The sequence below is a fragment of the Antechinus flavipes genome, chromosome 1 (genome assembly GCF_016432865.1).
Source record: "Antechinus flavipes isolate AdamAnt ecotype Samford, QLD, Australia chromosome 1, AdamAnt_v2, whole genome shotgun sequence".
In the NCBI taxonomy this organism is placed as follows: domain Eukaryota; kingdom Metazoa; phylum Chordata; class Mammalia; order Dasyuromorphia; family Dasyuridae; genus Antechinus; species Antechinus flavipes.
The window spans coordinates 4,250,148-4,273,091 of NC_067398.1; the positions used below are offsets into that span (position 1 = coordinate 4,250,148).

General features: G+C 57.6%; 2 protein-coding genes across 4 annotated transcripts in view; one reads left to right on the forward strand and one right to left on the reverse strand.

Annotated features, from left to right (window-relative positions):
• The first annotated feature begins 3,016 nt into the window (after positions 1–3,016).
• EEPD1 (endonuclease/exonuclease/phosphatase family domain containing 1) overlaps positions 3,017–22,944 on the forward strand; it is a 63,066-nt gene continuing 43,138 nt past the window's right edge. Inside the window, exons 1-2 of one of the 3 annotated variants that reach the window (XM_051978096.1) lie at positions 3,017–3,127; positions 5,398–6,494. In XM_051978096.1, coding sequence (XP_051834056.1) covers positions 5,620–6,494 — 875 coding nt within the window. In that variant the 5' untranslated portion in view covers positions 3,017–3,127; positions 5,398–5,619. Of the gene's footprint in view, positions 3,128–4,326; positions 4,462–5,397; positions 6,495–22,944 lie in introns of those variants that run through there. The other 2 variants (XM_051978088.1, XM_051978079.1) reach the window with 2 other exon arrangements.
• On the reverse strand, positions 4,044–4,940 carry LOC127543872 (uncharacterized). Its single transcript, XM_051970204.1, has 2 exons — positions 4,341–4,940; positions 4,044–4,208 (listed from the first exon to the last, which is right to left on the reverse strand). Exons 1-2 carry the CDS (start codon positions 4,938–4,940, stop codon positions 4,044–4,046), a joined length of 765 nt encoding a protein of 254 aa, XP_051826164.1.

The window sequence follows — 22,944 nt, forward strand, 5'->3', positions numbered from 1 at the left end:
GGGGAGGTTTTCCGGAGTGCCTGGACACCTCAGCTGCCCGCAGCCATACCAAGTGAGGGATCGGATGCTCCGGATTCGAGGGAGGTCTTGTGCCTGCCCTCCAGACTGCATTCTTACAGAGCAACTCCAAAAGGAGGCCTGAGCCAGGTGGGCAGGCACAGACTCACCGAGGCCGGGATATCTGGAAGGCAGTTTGAGGGAGCGCCACCTGAGCCGGGTACTGAAAGAAGAGAAGGAGGGAGTTCCTACCAGCTTGATTCAATGGCATAGCCGGATTTACTTTTCTGTCCCCAGCACCTGCGGGGATTACAGAGCCCACGGGAAGAATCTGGGGTCTTTGGTGGCTCCATCTTAGCTCCATTAAAAAAATTTTTTAGTAGCTTTTTATTTACAAGTTATATGCATGGGGAATTTTACAGCATTGACAATTGCCAACCTTTTGTTCCAAATTTTCCCCTCTTTCCCCCCATCCCCTCCCCTAGATGGCAGGATGACCAATACATGTTAAATATATTAAAGTGTAAATTAAATAACAAAATACTTCTTAGCTCCATTTTGAAGGAAACAGGGACTCCAAGATAGAAGTGAGGACGGCCGACATTCTAGAAGTGGGGGATGGCCCGTGCAAAGGCATGGAGAGAGGAGATGGAGTGCTGCTTATGAGGAACAGCAAGGCAGGTGGGGCCAGGCTGGAGCTGGCTTTAAATGTCGAACTAGGGAGCCAAGGGCCCAAGCTACTCGGTAGAAAAATCACTTTGGCAGCTGAGCAGAGACCAGATTGGAGAAGGCAGTCACTGGAGGCAAGGAGGCCAGTTAGGAGGCTGTTGCCCAGAGAAATGATTACAAGGCAATCTGAGGGAGATGGCTGCCTGTAGACTCTGCTGGGAGATCTCTGAAGACCCAGACAGAGCTAATCAGAACTATGATCAGGCCATGTACACACTTTCCAAAAGAACAACCCAGGGAATTGGGGAAAAGGGCAGCCTTTCCACTGCTACTGATTGCAGGGCAATACTTCTCTTCTCCAAAGCAATGGTACTCGCTTTGCGGCTGGCTCCCGCCTCCTCGGGGCCTTGGCTTAGAAAGCTGCCCTCTTCCGACCCGAGGTCTTGATTCCGGCTTGTGGACTACCCTGACTCACTGATTTTCATTAATTTTTCTCCGTGTACCGTCCCCATGTCCTACTCTCTGCCTTTTTAGAAGGGAATGTGGCCGCTTTATGCTCCCCAAAGCACTGACTGGCGGACAATGATTATAACTGTAGCAAATAGCACTAAAGGCGGAAAGCGCAGAACCGAAACCAGCCGATTTGAGTCGTGCCCCGATGGCCATCCTGGCCCGATCTGGGAGCCCACGTGGAGCCCAGCTGCCCCAGGGCCTTCCTTCTCCAGCCCATTTCGGGGTACAGGAGGCCCATTAGCCTCCATGCCCCGGGTTCGGGCGTCCTTCCCGGAGTCCCGCGTGGAGGTGACGCTGTTGGGTGGGGACAGGCCCGGCTGCTGGGAAAGCAGGGTGCGGGAGTGCCCCAAAGGGCAGCCCGGGCTCCGATTCCCATATTCCAGACACGCCAAAGACCGTGCCTCGTCTGTACAGAAATACCCTCCGCAGCCTTCTCCACAGCAAGAAGCTGGAAGAGGGGGCATTTGAGGGGAGTTGGCCGAACGGCGGGGTCTCCGGATGTGGTGGGATCGAATAGGACGACAAACGAGACATTTCCGAAGTGCCGGGAAGGACCCTCCCTGAATGGATGCAGAGGGAAGCCGCAGGACCAGGGACGCGTTACATTGTAACAACAATGTTGCAAGCTTTGAAAGGCCCAACCGCCGAGGCTAGGGGGGGGGGTCAGGAGGGGGTCAGGAGAGAGCACAGAGTGAGCCGAGAAATTAACCTTTTCTCTGGCCGCGGCCAGTCCGGCAATGGGTCTTACTTGACTGTGCAGGATTCGGACAAGGGTTCTGTCCGTCTTTTCCCTTGGGTGGGGTGGGGGAGGGGAAGATGGCTTTGGAAAAAAATTAATGTAGGGGGGCAAAGTTATTGGGGGCTGGGAAGGGAAGCTCCTGCTTATATGCTTTTGGCCGCTAGGTGGCGCGGTGGAAAGCGCCGTATTGGGGAATATTTGAGAATATGGAGACCTGAATTCAAATCCTATCTTAGACACTAATTGGACGCATGTGACCTTGAACTAGTCACTTAATCTTTCTCTCCTCAGTTTCCTCATTTGTAAAATGGGATTAGACTAGCACCTTCATAAGAGGGTTTCGATAAGGTTCAGATAAAGTAACTTATGCAAAGCACTTCCTAGGGGCAAATGTTAATTATTGTGGATATTATTCTTGTTTCCATGTTCCCAGAGGGGAGATGCCCAATGGCATATCTCTGACTCAGTCAGCAAACATTTATTAAGCGCCTGCTCCAGACACTGTACGGAAAGACTCCCTAGCCTCAGCTGGGATCCTAAAAGGTCGGGACTGACAGCTCCAGGCAGTCCCTCTGAAGTGTGGGAGCAACTCCAGGGCAGGACTTGGATCTCTGTGCCGCGCTCCCCCCCCCCCCCAGAAGAGGGACCATCAGGACTTTCACCAGACTCCCAGGCTGTACTTGTGGGGAAGGGGGAGATGTGGGGGGCTCTGTGATTCAGAGACAAGTGAGCAGTGGTCTTGGCCCCTTTGGGAGCCCCCTAGACACCTCCCCTCTGGAGCCTGCGGCTCTTCCTCAGCCCCTCCCCCCAGGCGGCCCCCTAAGATGGTGGCTCTCCCCAAGTCTCCTCTTGAAGGCGAGAACGGCCTCCATTCAGTCAACAAGCATTGTTGGAATGTCCAGTCCAAGGCCGGGTTTGGCTGGGTCCTGCCTTCAAGGCCCTTATCTGCTCTCAGGTGGTTGAGTCATAAAGATTAGATACCAAGTAACTTCTGGGCCTGAGGGCTGGCGACCTTTGAGAGAGCACAGGAAACAGAAGCGGAACCTTCAGGGCCCCGGCCAGCCAGGACAAAGGCCTGGCCACGGGAGATGACCAGGCCGGTAGCTGCGGCATCCCGGCCTGAAGGGAGAACTCAAGAAGGAAGAGCAAGTTTCAGACTTTTAGCCTTCCTCTCTGGCTCCCAACGGCTCCTGCTCTCGCGGTGACTGAGTGAGTCAGTGGGTTTTCTGCCTTTGTTTTCTCCTTTGTAAAATAAGGGTTCAGACTGGAAAGCCTCTGAGGCAGGGGAAAAGGGGGGAGGGGAAAGAGGGGGGAGGAGGGGGAAGGGCCTTAGGGAGAGGAGGTTAAAAGAGAGGGGAGGAGGAGGAAAAAGAAGAATGGGGAGGAGGGGGAAAAGAAGTGAAGAAAGGGGGAAGGAGGGGGGAAGAAGGGGAGAAAAAAGGGGCAGAAGAGAGGGAAGGGGAGGAAGGAGGACAGGGGATGGGGAGAGGAAAGGAGGAGGGGGAAAAGAGAGAGAGAGAGGAAAGAAAAAGGGGAGAGGGAGGAAGGAGGAAAAGAAAAGCAGGGGGAAGAGTGAGAAGGAAGAGGGGAAAAGGGGGAGAAGGATGAGGGAGAGAGATAAGGACAGCAGAGGAAGGAGGGGAGAAGGGGAGAAGAGGGTAGAGGGAGGGAGAAGGGGGGAAGGAAGAGAGGGAAGAAAAGGGAAAAGAATGGGGAGAGGGAGGGGAGAGGCAGCAGGAAGATCCCTCCCAGTTCAGGGTCTCTCCCAGTCCCATCAAATTGGAAAGACTCGTCTGGGGGCCATGTGGGGAGGGGCGGGGGAAGGTCAGAGCTAGGGGTTTAAATGCACACGGGGGGGGGGGCGGAGAAGGGGGTTACTGTGAATGGGTCCGAGGTGTATTCTATGCCCGGCCCCGGGCCTCTCCTCGCCCCCGCCCCTAGTCCAGCCCGGGAGCCCAGAACTGGGAGATCCAGGAGGGGGAGGGGACCCGGGCAGCCCCGCGCCTTTCCTGCTCCGTTCCCGGGGGTCCCTCGGTCAGGCGTGGGCGGCCGGGCACAAGCTGCCAGCTCAGGACGTGACCGTGGCTGTGACCGTGACCGTGACCCCGCCCTCCGGAGCCCGGAGTCACCGAAGGGGCGGGGCTGCAGGGCCGGGGGCGGGCCGGGGGCGGGCCGGGGGCCCGGCGGCGGGGCCAGGACTGGGCCGGGCTGTGACGCAGGCGGCAGCAAGGCTGGCCGCGGGCTCCCGGCGCCGGACGCCTCTGCTGGGGCTCCGGGGACTCCGGCCGCCCTAACGAGGAGGAGGAGGAGGAGGAGGAGGAAGAGAAGGGGGAGGGGAGGAGGAGGGGGAAGATCAGTGGGAGGAGGGAAAGCAAGGGGAGGAGGAGAGGAGGGAGAGCCGGAGGGAGGGGGAGGCAGGAGCCCGGCCGGCCGCCGGACTTTGCTGCCGCGAGCGGGGCAGGCGCGGCGACGGGCACCGGGAGCTCGGCGGAGAGGTGGCGGTGCTCGAGCTCGGCGGGTCAGTGCGGCGGCGGTCCTGAGCGGTGGGTGTCCCGGGGACGTGGGTGCGGGGCGGGGGTTCGGCGGAGTTCGGCCAGCGCCGGGGGGGAGGGGGGAGCCCGGCCCGCGACCGAGAGTGAAGGCGGGAGGGAGTGGGGGTGGAAAAGGGCGTGGGAGGTTCTGGAGTGGGGGAATGTGTGGCTGGAAGTGGGGGGGGGGGAGGTCCGGTTGTCCGGGGACGGGTGTGTCTGTGTTTGGGAGATTTCTGCGTCTCTAAGAGTGCGAGTGCTTGGTGGATCCCTGTGTTGCTGCGTGTGTGAGTCCGGCTCCCGTGCGTTTGTGAGTCCGGGTCCTGGAGTCCAGGTCCTGTGTGCGTTTGTGAGTCCGGGTCCCATGGATTTGTGAGTCCGGGTCCTGTGCGTTTGTGAGTCTGGCTCTTGTGGTTTGTGGGTCCCGATCCCGAGTGTTTGCGGGTGGTTGTGTGCGCTTGTGGCGTCCGCGTGCGTTTGTGTGTGCTTTGCATGTGTGTACTTTGCGTGTGTGCTTTGCGTGGTCTGCATATGCTGCCCATGTGCAGGCGGCCTGACTGAGTGTGAGGGAGTGCTTCCACCTGTGTGTGTCAGTGGGCCTGGGTGGATCTGGCCCAGTCTCTGTGGCCCTTTTTGTGCTGTTGACAGCTCTGGGCCTTGGTGCCGGTGTCTGTGCCTCAGTGAGTGTGTGTGTGCAAGTGGGGGTCTCTCGGCCCCCCTCCTTTCCCGGCCTCGGCCGGACCGTCGGCTGGGTTTTGGGGGCACCCCACCTGGAGCTGACCCCTCTGTCCCTGTCCTGCTGGGGCCCCCGGAGAGAGGGCCCCCCTCAGCCTGCCACGGCGTGGCCACGGGCCCAGCTCCGGTTTCTGGCTCAGAGCTGGAGGGCTTGGGTGTGATGGATTGGCAGCCCCTGCCAGGCTCCTAATAAGGGCTTGTTTATTGACTTTTCAGGCAGCCGGGCCGAAGCCTCTCCTTGCGGCCCACGGCTGGATGATGGGCACCTGCTCCTTCCTCCAGGACACGCTCTCAGCTCTGCCCGGCCTTTGGGTTCTCGAGCCGGCTCTCCTGCCCCGGCCTTACCCTCTGCCCTCCCCGGGGCCAGCCTTCTGAGGTCTCCCCACGAAGCAGAAGGGCTCCTCCTCGGCCGGCGGCCTGCCTCTGCTCGCGCCCGCCATGGGAGGCAACCTGGGCTGCCACCGCTCCATCCCCAGGGACCCCTCGGACCTGTCCCACAGCCGCAAGTTCAGCGCTGCCTGCAACTTCAGCAACATCCTGGTGAACCAGGAGCGGCTCAACATCAACACGGCCACGGAGGAGGAGCTGATGACGCTGCCCGGGGTCACGCGGCCCGTGGCCCGCAGCATCGTGGAGTACCGGGAGTACATCGGCGGCTTCAAGAAGGTGGAGGACCTGGCGCTGGTGAGCGGGGTGGGGGCCACCAAGCTGGAGCAGGTCAAGTTTGAGATCTGCGTGAGCAGCAAGGGCAGCTCGGCCCAGCACTCGCCCAGCTCCCTGCGGAGGGACCCCTACTCGGAGCCCCAGCAGTTCCACTTGGCCACGGCGCCCCCCACTGCCAAGGTGAACCTCAACACGGCCACTCCGGCCCAGCTCATGAGCCTGCGGGGGGTCTCGGAGAAGGTGGCCCTGGGCATCGTGGACTACCGCCAGGAGCACGGGCCCTTCAAGAGCGTCGAGGACCTCATCAGGCTGGACGGCATCAACTCGGGCTTCCTGGACAAGCTCCGGCCCCAGGTGTTCGCCGAGAGGTCCCGGCCGCCCTCCACGCACACCAACGGGGGCTTGAATTTCACCGCCAGGCCCCACCCGAGCCCCACGTCCCTGAGCCTCCAGAGCGAGGACCTGGACTTCCCCCCGGGGGGGCCCACGCAGCTCCTCTCCACCCGGCCCCCCATCGAGGCTTTTGCCGGGACCCGGGACGGCTGGCCCGTGCTGAGGCTGGCCACCTGGAACTTGCAGGGCTGCTCCATCGAAAAAGCCAACAACCCCGGAGTGCGAGAAGTGGTGTGTATGACCCTGCTGGAGAACAGGTGAGAGCCGGGGACCCAGGCGAGCGGGGGCGACCGGGAGCTCCGGGAGCGGCCGCCATCTTGGGGGGAGCGGGAGAGAGAATGGGGTCTGCGGGGAGCCTTCCTCTCCCACCCCTGGCCCCCCGGGCAGTACCCCCCCTCATCCCCACCCAGAAGGGCCCAGGAGTCTCAGAGTCAGAGCTCGAGCTCAAGAGCGGGGTGACCTGAGGGCCCAGGAGGAGCAGGGAGACGGCCTGTCCCCGTGGGGGGCCCCGAGTGCCAGGGAGGGTGCGCCACGCTTCTTCCTCGGCTTTATTTTTCTCCGGTCTGATTGTGAGTCGCGGGCTGGGCAGATGCCCACTGGGTCCACATGTGTTGGAGGAACTGCAGGGAGGTTCCCCCTGGAGAAGGCTGGGGCTGGCGTGGGTGGGAACGAGCGCCGTCTTTAAGTGTGTGAAGGACCCGCCGGGGAGACTGAACAGCCTTGCACTCTCGGGCCCAGAGCCGGCAGAACCTGGGGGCGGGGGAGCAGAACCTGGGCTGGCAGGGGAGCAGAACCTGGGGCTGGTGGGGGAGCAGAACCTGCAGCCCGGGGCGGGATGGGGAAGGCCGGTGGGGAGGCCCCCGTTGTCGTCCTGATGCCTCCCCGGGGTGGAGCGGCCTGCCCCAGGGGGCAGTGGGTGGGCACCCTTCCCAAGCAGGGGCCAGATGCCCACCTGATGAGACGTGATGGTGGGGCTGGCTTTGGACTGGAGGCAGCTGAGGTCCCTTCCCACTCTTGGCTTCTGACAGATCTGGGGAGAGTGACTCATTCGCTCTCATTTAACCTAAAATTGGTTTCCCACCGCCCACAAGAAGGCAGCCAGTGGCGGAGGGAGGCTCCGCGTGTGCCCACGGCCAGGGCAGGCCTGGCTGCTCGCAGGTTTGGGTCCGGCCGGGAGGCCCGGACCCCTTGGCCCGAGGCCCCGGCCCCAAGCCGAGGGAGAGAGAAGGAGCCGCCCACTTGCTGCCTGTGTCGTGTCCAGGAGAGTGGGCAGAGGCTGCCCCTGTTTCCCAGGCTGGCTGAGCCACCTCCCCTGTGCAGGTCAGATATAGACTAGGAAAGTCTGCAGATCCCCCCCCCCCCCGGGGCTGCTCTAAAACCCCCCTTTGTTCCTTAGTCTTGGGTGCCTGTGGGGGGGGTGGCGTTTAAACCATGGAGGGGTGGCTCCCACTGCTGTTCTGGGCTTGCGGATCCGAGTAAAGTTCCCCAAGGGGGGCATTGAGCCCAGTGGCTCGGGAAGCCTGGGAGACTCCCTGCCCCCACCCGGTGGCCCAAGCTCAGTGGTCCTCGCGCTGAGAGGGGAGACTGGGGCTGGGCCGCTGAGGCTGAGAACAGCTGCCCTGGCGGGCTTCCAGTGGGGGGACTGGAGCCTCAGCGCCCTCCTCCTGGGGGGTCCCCAAGCACTTTTCTAGGGGGTGCCCCACGGGAGAGCAAGGGCCGCGCTGTCCTGGAGGAACTCCTCATGGATAATAGGGAGCAGGTGGCCAAACCCTCACGGCTCCACGGGGAAGCCACTTGCCCGGCGGCCCTGAGCTAGCCAAGCGTCTGAGGAGGATTTGAACGTTGTGCCCACCGCCCGGGTCCTCGTCGGTGTTGTTACCTTCCGGCTTTTCGGCCACTTTCGTGTGGCTGGGGAGCCTGGAAGAGACTTCTAGTTCTTTCTCGTGGGGAGGTCGGGCTGGGCCTTGATTCTCGGGTATGGATGTTCCAAGCTGGAGAAGGGGGCACCGGTTCTAGCCCCAGACCCGGGGGGTGTCAGAAGCCGAGAAGAGGAGGAAGGGGGGGAGGGAAGGATGGATGGTGGATGGTGGATGGGTGGAGAGAGGGAGGGAGGGAAGGATGGATATGGAGACAGAAGGATGGATGGATGGGATGATCGAGGGATGGGTGGGTGGCTGGAGGGACGGATGGGCAGGAGGATGGATGAGTGGATGGGTGAATGTGTGACTGGGAGTGATAGCTGGACGGCTGAGTGGGCGGGTAGCTGGCTAGGTGGATGTGTGGGTGGATGGGAGGGGAAGGGAGGGAGCCGCCTGCCTGCAGTCCCCTCTGCTGGGTAACTGAGACAGTGTGGGAGCCCTAAGGAAATCCCTTCTCGAATGTTCCACCTAGCTCTGTTGGAAGGAGAGCTGATTAGCCTCGAGGAAGGAGGATTAACCCAGAGAACTTGGCTTCCTTCTGCCGGACAATTTGGATCCCAAATGCGGAGAGCAGGGCTGGCTCCCGCCCCCCGGGGCCATGAGGTGGAAGCAGGTGCAGGGCTGTCTGAGGCTCCCCCGGCCCACGCGGTCCTACTGCTCTGCCCCGTACCCCCAACACTCGCTGGCCATAAACGGCAAAGTCGCCTTAAGTCCTAATCCGCTTCAAAGTCCGGGTGAGGGTCCCGGCCCCGGGAGAGTTTGAGGCTCTAGAACAGGCTGGCAACTAAATGTGTTCTGTACCGCACGGGGGCAAAGTTGTGACTAGAGCAGGCAAATGGGGCGTAGGCCCGGGGTGCTGAGTTTGAGAGCAGTTGTGGGGCCATTCCCCAGGATCCTAAGCGAGGAAGGCGCCATCTCTTCCCTTCACGGTTCCCTTCCTTCTCAGGCTGACAAAAACCCAATCCAGAGTTCTGGAGTGAAAGGGAAAACTGAGCACTTCTCTTTAATTGGGATCGGATGTTCTAGTGCTGGGGAGTTTCCCAGGTGGCTCATCTCTGGGCGGAAACAGATGGATATGAAGGGCTGGGTCCGGCCGCGGTTCCAGAACCACCCTCGTCCCGGCCCGACAGCCGGAAGAGCCCCGGACCCGAAGCCGGAACTTCTGAGACAAGTCGTCCCCCTTCTGAGCCTTAGTAGCCTCGCTGTGAAATGGGAGCCTGACACAAAGGCACTTTATCGTCCAGACAGCTGGCAGTGTGGCCCGATGGGCAGCTTTGGAGCTGGGGCCAGCGGGCCTGGCGCTGCCTGGGACACAAGTGGGCAGGACTTGACCTTGGAGTCTTTCTAGCCTTAGGCAAATGATCAGTGCCCAGCAAATGTCTGAGGCTCTTGGGGTACACTGCCCCTCCTCCACCATCATCTTCCCCTCTCCCCCCTCCCCATCCCTGCCCAACCCTCTCCCCCCCTCCCCCCCTTGACCTGGGCTCCTGCTAGCTCAAGGCGGCTATTGCCCAAGCCAGGTTTGGGAATGACACTTCCTGCCTTGTTTTCTGTTTCCAAAGACCTTTGACCCGACATCCACCCTTTGACCCAACATCCACCATTTGACCTGATGTCCACCCTGATTTTCCCTGATAGATTTTACACATGTTGGAAAGGAGGCTCTTAAGTACCGGCTTCCAAAAGCATCCTGTCAGCCCCTCCTCCACCCAGCCCCTCCTCCGCCCTGTTCCCCTTCTGGCTGGGCCCTGGGCCCCTGCTCCGCCTTCTGGCCATTTTAGCGGGCCCCCAGGGGCTGGGCCTCTGGCTGCAGCAGGCCCTGATGCTGCTGAAAGGGGGGCCGGGCAGGGGTGGAGGGGGCCCATGCTGGGGGGCTCTCGGCGCTCTGCCCTATAGAGGTCCATTGTTCAGTCCTGAGACCGTGACCCCACGTGGGTTTGCTTTCCTGGCAGAGACGCTGGAGGGGTTGGCCATCTCCGCCTCGTTTGACAGAGGAGGAAACTGAGGCAAACAGGGTGAGGTGACTTGCCCAAGGTGTCTGAGGCTGGATTTGAACACAGACCTTCCTGACTGTGGCTCCAGAGCTGCTTCCCTTCTGGGGAGGCCCCAAAGCGGGGCTGGGGGTTCAGATGGTCCAAGTGATGTGGAAGGAAGAATGGAGGAAGGAGGGGGAGGGGAAAGGAGGGAGGAAGCCCTTTTGGGGAAGGACCCCCAGGCCTGGACTCCAGCCCAGTCCGACCCGCATTTATTAAAAGCCTCCTGTGTACATGCTGGGCAAAACTGAAGACTCCCCTGTCCTTAAGAGCTTCCCTTTGCGGAAGGGAAGCCGTGGGTCCCCAAACCCCAGGCTCTGAAACCCTGTGGTTCTGGCCGTGGGGGCCCCGAGGACTGGGGTCAGTGACATGGGGCAGCCCCAGGATGAGGGGCAGGTGGGGGGCCCCTGCAGAGCTACACCCAGAGCAGGCTGGGATGCTCCCTCCTCCCATCCCTCCTCCCATCCCTCCTGGCCTTACGCTGGTGCTGGGTCGGCGATGGCAGCCTGGCTCCTCTGGGGAGCTGGAGAAGACCTCGGCCCAGAGGCAGAGACCAGGGGAGGCCGTAGCAGGCTGGGTAGGTGACCTTGAGCCAGGTCCGGGAGAGCTTTTATAAAGCACCTACTGTGTGCCGGGCACAGCACTAAGCAAACAAGGCAGTTTCTGCCCTCAAAGGGCACCCTGTCTAATGGGACCCCAATGGCCTCCGCGTCCTCCCCGTGCCCCCCCGTGGGCTGGTCCTGGGGGGAATCCAACTCTAGGCCAGTCCCTCGGGATCGGGGGGAAGGGGGAGCCTGGCATCCCATCCCCCAGTCAGCTGAGCCGAGGAAGGGCTGGCGCAGGTGAGGCTGCCATGGCTGCCGACATAAAAGTCAAAGGCCGGGAAAGTTCACAGTGAGCTGGGACGCCAGGAGGCCCTGCCCGCTTCCCAGATCCCTCCTCCCTCTGGAGAACTTTCCGCCGGGCCCCGGCCTCCCCCACACTCTCCTTTGTCCGCCCTTTGTGCAGCCGCTGGCCTGCGGCTAATGTGCCCGCCGGCCCTGCCCGTGGTCATCTCCCTGCCTCCGCTCCGGGCCTGAGCCAGCCTGTGGAAGAGGCAGGGGCCGAGGTCGGAGGGACCGCGGGAGGGACTCCCAGCGTGCTCGGCCAGGGCCCCGGCTTTCTGTGCAGCGGCGAACCGGAGGCGCCCGGCCGGGCCCCCACATCCCGCAGCCCAGACCCAGCCGGGAGCAGTGACGGAGCTCACTTCAGTCCACGCGGGTTTTCTTGGCAGACCCTGGATGCCATTTGGCCATTTCCTTCTCATTTTATAGATGAGGAAACTGAGGCACGCAGAGGGAATGGACTTGCCCAGGGTCACCCAGCTGTAAATGTCTGAGGCCAGATTTGAGATCAAAGATAGATTTTCCCCATTCTAGGCCTGGCCTGGCCGCTTATAACTGGGCCGGAGCAGCCGGGGCTGGGGGGCTGTGCTGACTAGTAGGAGTCTGGAAGCCCAGGGTGTGTGGGGGCCTTGGTGGGGGGCTGTGGCAGAGTGGGGTGTCCTGGCAGGGGTGCTGAGGGGGAGTGGGGGGCCTGGCAGGGGTGCTGAGGGGGAGTGGGGGGCCTGGCAGGGGTGCTGAGGGGGAGTGGGGGGCCTGGCAGGGGTGCTGAGGGGGAGTGGGGGGCCTGGCAGGGGTGCTGAGGGGGAGTGGGGGCCTGGCAGGGGTGCTGCGGGGGCCTGTTGCTTCCCAGCTGTTTCCCAGCCCCCACCGGTGGGGAAGCGTCTCCTTTCTTTGACCCCTTTGAAGATGCCTACTCTCAGAGCTGTTGCTGAGTCAGGGGCCACACAATGGAGCGGCCGTCGGGGCAGGGTTCCAAAGGGCTTTCCAGAAGGCCACGGGGTCACACCGGGCCCCGCCTTTCGGGGGCCATCGGGGCTGACTCAGGGCCGGGAGCAGGACTCGCCCCTCGCATCGTCCCGGGTGTCGGTTGCTCGGCCTCTGACCCCCAATTGCCTCGTCGGCAGCTTTTTAAACAGTTGGGCTGTCGAGGGGGGATGGAGGGGCCCTCCCTGCGCCCGGAAAGGTGGTCTCCATTGAGGCAAGGAAACAATGGAAAGGGAGTGAAAGAGAGGGTGGGGCTCCCGAGCCTGGATCCCAGAGGTGGGGAGCAGGAGCCCCTCTGGGAGCAGAAGAGGGCCAATGGAGGGAGCATTCCCATGGGACAGGTGGGGGTGGGGAGAGGGAACCTGTCCAGGAGGAAGGAAGCCCCAGCCCCGACAGAGGAGCACCGGGTCAGGAGAGGAGCACCGGGTCAGAGGGAGAGGAGCACCGGGTCAGGAGGAGAGGAGCACCGGGTCAGGAGGAGAGGAACACCGGGTCAGAGGGAGAGGAGCACCAGGTCAGGAGAGGAGCACCGGGTCAGAGGGAGAGGAGCACCGGGTCAGAGGGAGAGGAGCACCGGGTCAGGAGGAGAGGAGCACCGGGTCAGAGGGAGAGGAGCACTGGGTCAGAGGGAGAGGACCACCGGGTCAGAGAGAGAGGAGCACTGGGTCAGAGAGAGAGGAGCACTGGGTCAGAGGGAGAGGAGCACCGGGTCAGAGGGAGAGGAGCACCGGGTCAGGAGGAGAGGAGCACCGGGTCAGAGAGAGAGGAGCACCGGGTCAGAGGGAGAGGAGCACCGGGTCAGGGGGAGAGGAGCACCGGGTCAGGGGGAGAGGAGCACCGGGTCAGGGGGAGAGGAGCACCGGGTCAGGGGGAGAGGAGCACCGGGTCAGGGGGAGAGGAGCACCGGGTCAGAGGGAGAGGAGCACCGGGTCAGGGGGAGAGAGGGCTGATTGGGGATGGGGTGAGGAGGGGGCCGGGGCGGCCTCTCCAAAAGCCCAGGGTTTTTCTGCCAGGTCCTTCTCTGTCCTGGTGTGAACCTGGTTAAACAGAACCTTCAGTCGGCCACAGACCACGTGGTTCTGACATTTCAGTCATGTCCAATTCCGAGTGAGCCCGTCTGGGACTTTCTTGCTGGTGTGGTTGGCCACGGTTCATTTTGCGGGTGAGGAAACTGAGGCACACGGGATCCCCCAGGCCTTCCTGACCTCGGGCCGAGGCTCTCCACGCCCCACCTTGTCTGGGGCTCTCTGACGGCCAGGAGCCTCTCCTTCAGGGCTTCCTGGGGATTCTCAGCCCTTAGGGGCCAGTGAGGTCGGTGGGACTCCGGGGCGGGCAGGCTGGGCCCTGGGAGCCTCTGGGAGCTCGGCCCTCTGCCCGCCCTTTGGCCGGAGCTTGTGGAGGCGGGAGCTCGGCTTCTGTCTGCCGGCCTTAAAGCTCCTGGGCCGCCATAAATCAAGCCCTCCCTAACAAGCGGCTCACGGCTCCTCGACTCCTGGCACTGGGCGGAGTAAACAAGGGAGCAGGTTCAGATGCAGGGAGCCCTCCCTGCGCCAGGCTTGGGGTTCTTGGGAAATGGGGTCATTCCAGGACTTGTGTGTGCTAGGCAGGAGCTGACCTTGGCCTCTGGCAGACCTCTTCTCTCCCCCGGCCCGCTGCCCGAGCACCGGGTATGGCCTCAGACCACCTGGGGGCGGGCAGGGAGCCCACCCCTCAAGCTCCCTCTTACTCAAGATGGGTCCCCAGATCTTGAACCCTTACCCTTCTCCCACCTTGTGGAAGCGCGTCTCCCCTGCGTTCCCCTTGCCAGGGCACAGAGACCCCCGGGGTTCTGAATGTGGGGCCTCCCTGCCTCCCCTGTGTTCCCCTTCCTTCCCTGCCTTTTACTAAGGCCTCGGCCGCTTAGTGCCGTACCCTGCAGAGGGGATTTTGACGGTGGAGGCCAGGCCAGTGGGGAGATGTTTGGGGTCCTTGGGGCCCTCCCCAAGCCCTCAGGGGTCCCACCCAAGCACTCCCATCTGAGGGTCATTAATGAAGGCGGAGAGGGGAGGCCCAGGGTCCTGCCCCAGTCAGCAAAGGGCAGAGAGCGGTAAGAAGGTACGAAGTTCAGCACCCGCCTGGTGGCCAGCGGCCGGCCCCTGTCACCTCCCTGGCCTTCCCACCCCAAGCCTAACCCAAGTGTAACCTCGCTCAGTCCCGCACCACCGCCCTTCCTGGCCTGCAGACGGCCCGACTCGTGCCCCTTCCACGCCCACTGATGGTGCTCTGTCTCTTCTGCCCTGTGGTGGGGGCCATAGTGGGGCCAGTGGGGGCTGCAGTGAGGCAGGTGGGGGCCGGTGGGGGCTTCAGTGAGGCAGGTGGGGGCCAGTGGGGGCTGCAGTGGGGCCAGTGGGGGCTGCAGTGGAGCCAGTGGGGGCCGATGGGGGCTGCAGTGGGGCCGGTGGGGGCCAGTGGGGGCTGCAGTGGGCTAGTGGGGACTGCAGTGAGGCCTGCACAGGCCCTTTTTTGACTCTTCTCTTCACCCCTCATGGTCCAGCTCCTGACCCCAGGGAGCTCTTAGTGGCCACAGCCCGGGGCTTTTTCCTGTTCCCCATCCTCTAGCTCTGCAGCCCCTGAAGCTGCCGCTCACGCCCTCCAGACCCTCCTGGCTCTCCTCTCGTCCCGACCGCTCCTTCTCCGTCTCCTTGGCTAGATCCTCCTCCAGGCCACGCCGTCCCCCGTGGGGGTCCCTCAGGGTTCTGTCCCAGGCCCCCTTTTTCCCTGCTGTCGCCTGTCCCATCAGCTACCCTGAATTTAGTTGCTTCTCGATGCTGATTCCTGTCCCTCTGTCTGTGGAACCCCAGTCTCTCCCCTCCCCCCGCAGTTGCATGTCCAGTCCAGGGGCAGAAGAGAACTTTGTGTCTCCCTGTTTCTGCGGAGGCCCCCCCCCCCCGTCCCCCAGGCTGCCCCCCTCCCCCAGGAGCCACACTGGCTTTCTCACTCATTCTCGTCCTCCCCGTCTGGGCCACGGCCTGTCCCTTTCACGGCTGCTGCGTCTCCAATGCGGCTCATCCTCTCTGACTCTGCTCCCGCCCAGTGCAGACCCTCACCCCCCAGACACTGTGGCAGTGGCTGCTGGTGGGGTGGGATGAGGCCTTCCCTGCTCTAGTCCATCTAAAGTGACTTTGCTGAAACACAGATCTGACCCAGTCACTCAACAGACCCCAAGGGCTGCCTATGGCCTCCGGGAGCAAATACAGAGTGCTCTGACACTCAGAGCCCCCTCCTCCCTTCCCGGTCTTCTTACACCCGCCCCCGCCCCCCATCTTCTCCAGTCTGATGTCACCCGCCTCTTGGCTGACCCACGAATGAGCCCCTCCATCTCTGCTCTGGGCCCTCCCCCAGGCCTGGAACGCTCTCCCTGCCTCCGCCTCCTGGGTTTTCTTAAGTCCCAGGTAAAGTCCGGCCTTGCCCAGGGAGCCTTGCCCAGCCCTCAGGATTGCGGTCTCCCCCTCGATTTCCCGTATCCAACTCGTCCCTGCAGCAGGTGGGGACTGAGCCGGAGGCCTTTGGCAGGATCCCTTTGGCACTGCCCACGTGCCCGCCTCTCCCAGAGGAGGCATCGGAGGGTGGAAATGGCATTTTAAAGTATCTACTCTGGGCAAGCATTGGGAATGCATCAAGAAGAGCAGGATCCTCCCTGCCCTCTGGAAGCTTCCCCTCTGACATCTTGTGGAGCAGAGAGCCAAGCTCTAGGGAGGCAGTGACTGGCCCAGGGCCTTCCTCTCACACTGGAAAGGAGCAAGGGGCAGCCCTGAATCAGGGGCCCAGGTTTCCCAAGGCCCAAGACCATCCTCTTGCACTGGAAAGGGGCAGGGGGCAGTAGGATTGTCTGGCCATGTGAGCAGATGAGGTGTGACCCCCAAGAATGTCAAGGGATGAATGGCCACCAGCCTGTGAAGCGTGAAGGGTGGCAGTCCGGAAAGAAGCTTCTCGTCAGCCCTGGCATCGGGGACTGGCTGTGCCGGGGCAGTGCTGGCTCATTGCGTGAGTCATGAGAAAACATCTGGGGAACAGGCCGTGAGGGGCCCAAAACCGAGCCACATCTACAGGGACTTGGAAACTGAAAGGCTGCCCACGAGGCATCTTCCCTCTACACATGTGGTCTTCGGCCTCCCTCCCTGAGGGAATCGGGGGAGCCGTTCCCTTTCTTGAACTTGGGAAACATTCTCCGAGCTCGGGGACCGAGGGGCCCCGATTTCAGGCTGGCTTAAGTGTGGCCCCACCTGCATCTCAGGGGCAGGATGCTGGCTGGGGGTGGAAGGTGGGAGTTCTAATCCTTCGGATTCACATGCTGGAAGTCCCTTTCCCCACTTGTAAAAGTTCTTCTGCAGTTCTAAACCAGGGCCCCCATAATGGGTTTCCCACGGTGGCCAACGCCACTGGTTACCCTACATGCTGCGTGTCGGGTGCCGTCTTGCCAGCCGGCTGTGGCTTCTAGGATTAGGGGCTCACTGAGCTAGGCGGTGCAGCTGTGGGCCGGACGCCCGAAAGGGGAAGTAGCTGGAGACCCTCTTGCTTGGGGGAAGGGCAGCAGCACGAGCTCAGCTCGTGCTCCCCAGTATCACTTTTCTTCAAGGCCCCGAGAAGCTGCTATGGGCTGTGACTCAGCAGTCCGGGCTAAGATTGCTTATGTGCTCGTGATGTAACATCCTCCCTTTCATGAAGAAAGTCGAGTTTTTCCTCCTGATCACAGTCGATAGCCCTTTCTCCCCTTTCCTCAGTGGAGGAAAGGTCCCCAGACCTCGAATCAGGACCTCGGCCTTATTTAGTAAGTCCCTGCTGGGGAGCTGCAAAGTTTAGGTGAGATCAGTTCCCGGCCCTGCATGGTACAAGGCCAGGAGCTTTTTCCTGCTCCCCATTTATGTTTCAGCAAAGTCACTTGTTGGATGGCAGGATCCACAGTTTAAGGAGCTGGGGTTTATTAGACGTGAGCCGGTAGAGGATGAACTTTCCCCTTCTGGGTCTCCCCACGCCACAGTGTCTGCACCTCCAGGGGGTCTTGTAACTGAATGTGGGGTCACAAAATGATGATTCATTATCAGTAACCTTTTGATTTGTACACTTAGAGACCCAGCCAGGGTCATGTAAAAATCTATTGTGCAAAAGTGGAAAAAGTTGGAGAAGCGTGTCCAGCCCAGAACTCATCTTTCTCCCCTCTCGCCTTCCCTCTTACTATAAATGGCACTGCCATCCACTCAGGCTGCAACGGGATATCAATTATACATAGGAAATCGTGCAAAACATATTTCCATTAGCCTTGTTGCCCCCCCCCCCCCAAAAAAAAAAAAAAAAAAAAAAAAGAAAAAGAAAAAGAAAAAACAAGAAAAACAAAGAAAATGAAAAGAGTGTGCTTCCCACTTGCCCAGAGTCTGTCAGCTCTCTCTTTGGATATCTCACAGATCAAAGTCTTGAGCAGAGTCCTGGAGTTTTTCATGGTTGGTCTTTGCTACAATGTTGCCATTTCTATATAGGACTTCCTCCTGGTCCTGCTCATGGCTAGACATTGCTACAGTGTTGCCATTGCTTTTTAGGATGTCCTCCTGGTCCTGCTCATGGCTAGACATTGCTACAATGTTGCCATTGCTGTATAGGATGTCCTCCTGGTCCTGCTCATTGGTTGTTGCTATAATGTTGCTACAATTGCTGTATAGGATGTCATTAAGGACCATGCCTAAGTGCATGGTAAGGGGCAGGTCAGTTCTCTGACAGCCTCCACAGCTGTGAATCATAACATCTGAAGGAGTTGCCGGGCAGCCTTTACTGACACAGGTGTTGTTTGTGGACTGGGAAAATAAATTAGAGGAGGATGGAAGAGGAGAAAGGTCAGACAGCACAACGGTCTCTCAGTGAGGAGCTCAGAGAACAGCAACTGCCTCTCACTCTCCTTGAGTCACCATCGTCCTATCACAAGGCGAGACGACAATTCCAGGTATTGGTGTAAACCACAAAGGCAGCAGATAACAGTATATCCTCCCAGTCCTGCTCATTGGTTGTTGCTACAATGTTACCATTGCTGTGTAAGATGTTGTTAAGGACCATGCCCAAGTGCATGGTAAGGGGCAGGTCAATTCTTTGAGACCCTCCACAGCTGTGAATCATAACATCTGAAGGAGTTGCTGGGCAGCCTATACTGATACAGGTGTTGCTTGTGGACTGGGAAGGAAATAAATTGGAGGCAGAGGGAAGAGGAGAGAGGTCAGATGACACAACAACCTCTCAGTCTCCTTGAGTCACCATCATCCTATCACAAGAAGCGACGACAATTCCAGGTACTGTGTAAACCACAAGTGCAGCAGATAACAGTATGTCCTCCTGGTCCTGCTCATGGTTGGTCATTGCGACAATGTTGCCTTTGCTATATAGGATGTCTTTTTTGTTTATTATAATTTTTTATTTAGAAGTTATATGTATGGGTAATTTTATAACATTGACAATTGCAAACCTTTTGTTCCAATTTATCCTCTCCTTCCGCCCACCAACTCCCCCAGAAGGCAGGTTTACCAATACATGTTAAGTGTACTAAAGTATAAATTAAATGTAAAATAAGTTGTATAGGATGTCTTTATGGTCCTGCTCATGGTTGGTCATTGCTACAATGTTGCCATTGCTATTTTGGATGTCTTTATGGTCTTGCTCATGGTTGGTCATTGCTACAATGTTGCCATTGCTATTTTGGATGTCTTTATGGTCTTGCTCATGGCTGTTCATTGCCACAATGTTGCCATTGATGTTTTGAATGGGGTTATGGTCCTGCTCATGGCTGGTCATTGCTACAATGTTGCCATTGCTGTATAGGAGTTCCTCTTTGTCCAGCTCATGGGTGGCTATTTCCACAGTGTTGCCCTTGATGTATAGGTTGTCCTCCTGGTGCTGCTCATGGTTGGCTATTACTACAATGTTGATATTGCTTTATATTGTTTCTTTATGGTCCTGCTCAAGCTTGATCATTGCCACAATGTTCCCATTTCTCTATAGCATGTCTTTCTGATTCTGCTGATGGGGGGGTCATTTCCTCAATGTTGCCATTGGTTTGTAGAAGGTCTTTATGGTTCTGTTCATGGTTGGTCACTGTCAAAATGTTACCATTGCTGTGTAAATTGTCTTTATGGTCTTGCTCATGGTTGGTCACTGCCATGATGTTGCCATTCCTATATAGGAGGTCTTCATGGTTCTGCTCATGGTTGGTCTTTGCTACGATGTTGTCATTGCTATAAAGGATGTCTTCATGGTTCTGCTCATAGTTAGTCATATCCACAATGTTGCCATTACTTTATGGAAGGTCTTTATGATTCTACTCATGGTTGTTCTTTGCTACAATGTTGCCATTGATGTATAAAAGTTCCTCTTCTTCCTGCTCATGGTTATTCATTGCCACAATGTTACCCTTGATGTATTGGATGTGTTCCTGGTCCTGCTAATGGTTGGCCATTGCCACAATGTTGCTGTTGTTGTACAGGATGTCCTCATGGACCTGCTCACAGTTGGTCATTGCCACAATGTGGCCATTGCTGTATAAGATGTTTATATGGTCCTGCTCATGGTTAATAATTACTACAATGTTGCCATTGCTGTATAGGCTTTCTTTATGTTTCTGCTCATGGTTGATCCTTGCCACAATGTTGCCATTGCTGTGTAGGCTTTCTTTATGTTTCTGCTCATGGTTGATCCTTGCCACAATGCTGCCATTGCTGTTTAGACTTTCTTTATGGTTCTGCTCATGGTGGATCTTTGCCACAATGTTGCCATTGCTATATAGGGTGACCTCCTGGTCCAGCTCATGGTTGGTTGTTGCCACGATGTTGCCATTGCTCTATAGGATTTCTTTGCCATTGGGGTATAGGATGTCTTTATGATCTTTCTCTTGCTTGTTCTTTGCCACAATGTTGCCATTGCTGTAGAGGAGTTCCTCTTCATCCTGCTCATGCATGGTTATTTCCACAGTGTTGCCCTTGATGTATAGGTTGTCTTCCTGGAGCTGCTCATGGTTGGCAATTACCACAATGTTGATATTGCTTTATAGTGTTTCTTTATGTACTTGCTCAAAGTAAGTCATTGCCACAATGTTCTCATTTCTCTTTAGCATGTCTTTCTGATTCTGCTGATGGGTGGTCATTTCCTCAATGTTGCCATTGGTTTGTAGGAGGACTTTATGGGCCTGCTCATGGTTGGTCACTGCCAAAATGTTACCATTGCTGTGTAAATTGTCTTTATGGTTCTGCTCATGGTTGTGCTGTATGAGATGTCTTTATGGTCCTGCTCATGGTTGGTCCTTGCTATGATGTTGCCAATGCTGTATGAGATGTCTTTATGGTCCTGCTCATGGTTGGTCCTTGCTATGATGTTGCCAATGCTGTATGAGATGTCTTTATGGTCCTGCTCATGGTTGGTCTTTGCCACGATGTTGCCATTGCTGTATGAGGTGTCTTTATGGTCCTGCTCATGGTTGTTCTCGCCTACGATGTTGCCATTGCTGTATGAGGTGTCTTTATGGTCCTGCTCATGGTTGGTCTTTGCCACGATGTTGCCATTGCTGTATGAGGTGTCTTTATGGTCCTGCTCATGGTTGGTCTTTGCCACGATGTTGCCATTGCTGTATGAGGTGTCTTTATGGTCCTGCTCATGGTTGGTCTTTGCCACGATGTTGCCATTGCTGTATGAGGTGTCTTTATGGTCCTGCTCATGGTTGGTCTTTGCCACGATGTTGCCATTGCTGTATGAGGTGTCTTTATGGTCCTGCTCATGGTTGGTCTTTGCCACGATGTTGCCATTGCTGTATGAGGTGTCTTTATGGTCCTGCTCATGGTTGGTCTTTGCCACGATGTTGCCATTGCTGTATGAGATGTCTTTATGGTCCTGCTCATGGTTGGTCACTGCCAAAATGTTACCATTGCTGTGTAAATTGTCTTTATGGTCCTGCTCATGTTTGGTCACTGCCAAAATGTTACCATTGCTGTGTAAATTGTCTTTATGGTCTTGCTCATGGTTGGTCATTGCCATGATGTTGCCATTCCTGTATAGGTTGTCTTCGTGGTTCTGCTCATGGTTGGTCTTTGCTACGATGTTGTCATTGCTATAAAGAATGTCTTCGTGGTTCTGCTCATGGTTAGTCATATCCACAATGTTGCCATTACTTTATGGAAGGTCTTTATGGTTCTACTCATGGTTGTTCTTTGCTACAATGTTGCCATTGATGTATAAAAGTTCCTCTTCTTCCTGCTCATGGTTATTCATTGCCACAATGTTACCCTTGATGTATTGGATGTGCTCCTGGTCCTGCTCATAGTTGTTCATTGCCACAATGTGGCCATTACTGTATAGGATGTCTTTATGTTCCTGCTAATGGTTGGCCATTGCCACAATGTTGCTGTTGTACAGGATGTCCTCATGGACCTGCTCACGGTTGGTCTTTGCCACGATGTTGCCACTGCTGTATGAGATGTCTTTATGATCCTGCTCATGGTTGGTCCTTGCCACAATGTTGCCATTGCTGTATAGGGTGACTTCCTGGTCCAGCTCATGATTGGTTGTTGCCACGATGTTGCCATTGCTCTATAGGATTTCTTTGCCATTGGGGTATAGGATATCTTTATGATCTTTCTCTTGCTTGGTCTTTGCCACAATGTTGCCATTGCTGTAGAGGAGTTCCTCTTCATCCTGCTCATGCATGGTTATTTCCACAGTGTTGCCCTTGATGTATAGGTTGTCTTCCTGGAGCTGCTCATGGTTGGCGATTACCACAATGTTGATTATTGCTTTATAGATAGTTGATCTTGCTCAAGGTAAGTCATTGCCACAATGTTCCCATTTCTCTATAGCATGTCTTTCTGATTCTGCTGATAGGCGGTCATTTCCTCAATGTTGCCATTGGTTTGTAGCAGGACTTTATGGTCCTGCTCATGGTTGGTCATTGCCAAAATGTTACCATTGCTGTGTAAATTGTCTTTATGGTCCTGCTCATGGTTGGTCACTGCCAAAATGTTGCCATTCCTGTGTAAATTGTCTTTATTATCCTGCTCATGGTTGGTCACTGCCAAAATGTTGCCATTGCTTTGTAAATTTTCTTTATGGTTCTGCTCATGGTTGGTCTTTGCCACGATGTTGCCATTGCCATATGAGATGTCTTTATGGTCCTGCTCATGGTTGGTCTTTGCCACGATGTTGCCATTGCCGTATGAGATGTCTTTAGGGTCCTGCTCATGGTTGGTCTTGGCCACGATGTTGCCATTGCCGTATGAGATGTCTTTAGGGTCCTGCTCATGGTTGGTCTTGGCCACGATGTTGCCATTGCCGTATGAGATGTCTTTAGGGTCCTGCTCATGGTTGGTCTTGGCCACGATGTTGCCATTGCCGTATGAGATGTCTTTAGGGTCCTGCTCATGGTTGGTCTTGGCACGATGTTGCCATTGCCGTATGAGATGTCTTTAGGGTCCTGCTCATGGTTGGTCTTGGCCACGATGTTGCCATTGCCGTATGAGATGTCTTCGTGGTCCTGCTCATGGTTGGTCTTGGCCACGATGTTGCCATTGCCGTATGAGATGTCTTTAGGGTCCTGCTCATGGTTGGTCTTGGCCACGATGTTGCCATTGCCGTATGAGATGTCTTTAGGGTCCTGCTCATGGTTGGTCTTGGCCACGATGTTGCCATTGCCGTATGAGATGTCTTTAGGGTCCTGCTCATGGTTGGTCTTGGCCACGATGTTGCCATTGCCGTATGAGATGTCTTTAGGGTCCTGCTCATGGTTGGTCTTGGCCACGATGTTGCCATTGCCGTATGAGATGTCTTTAGGGTCCTGCTCATGGTTGGTCTTGGCCACGATGTTGCCATTGCCGTATGAGATGTCTTTAGGGT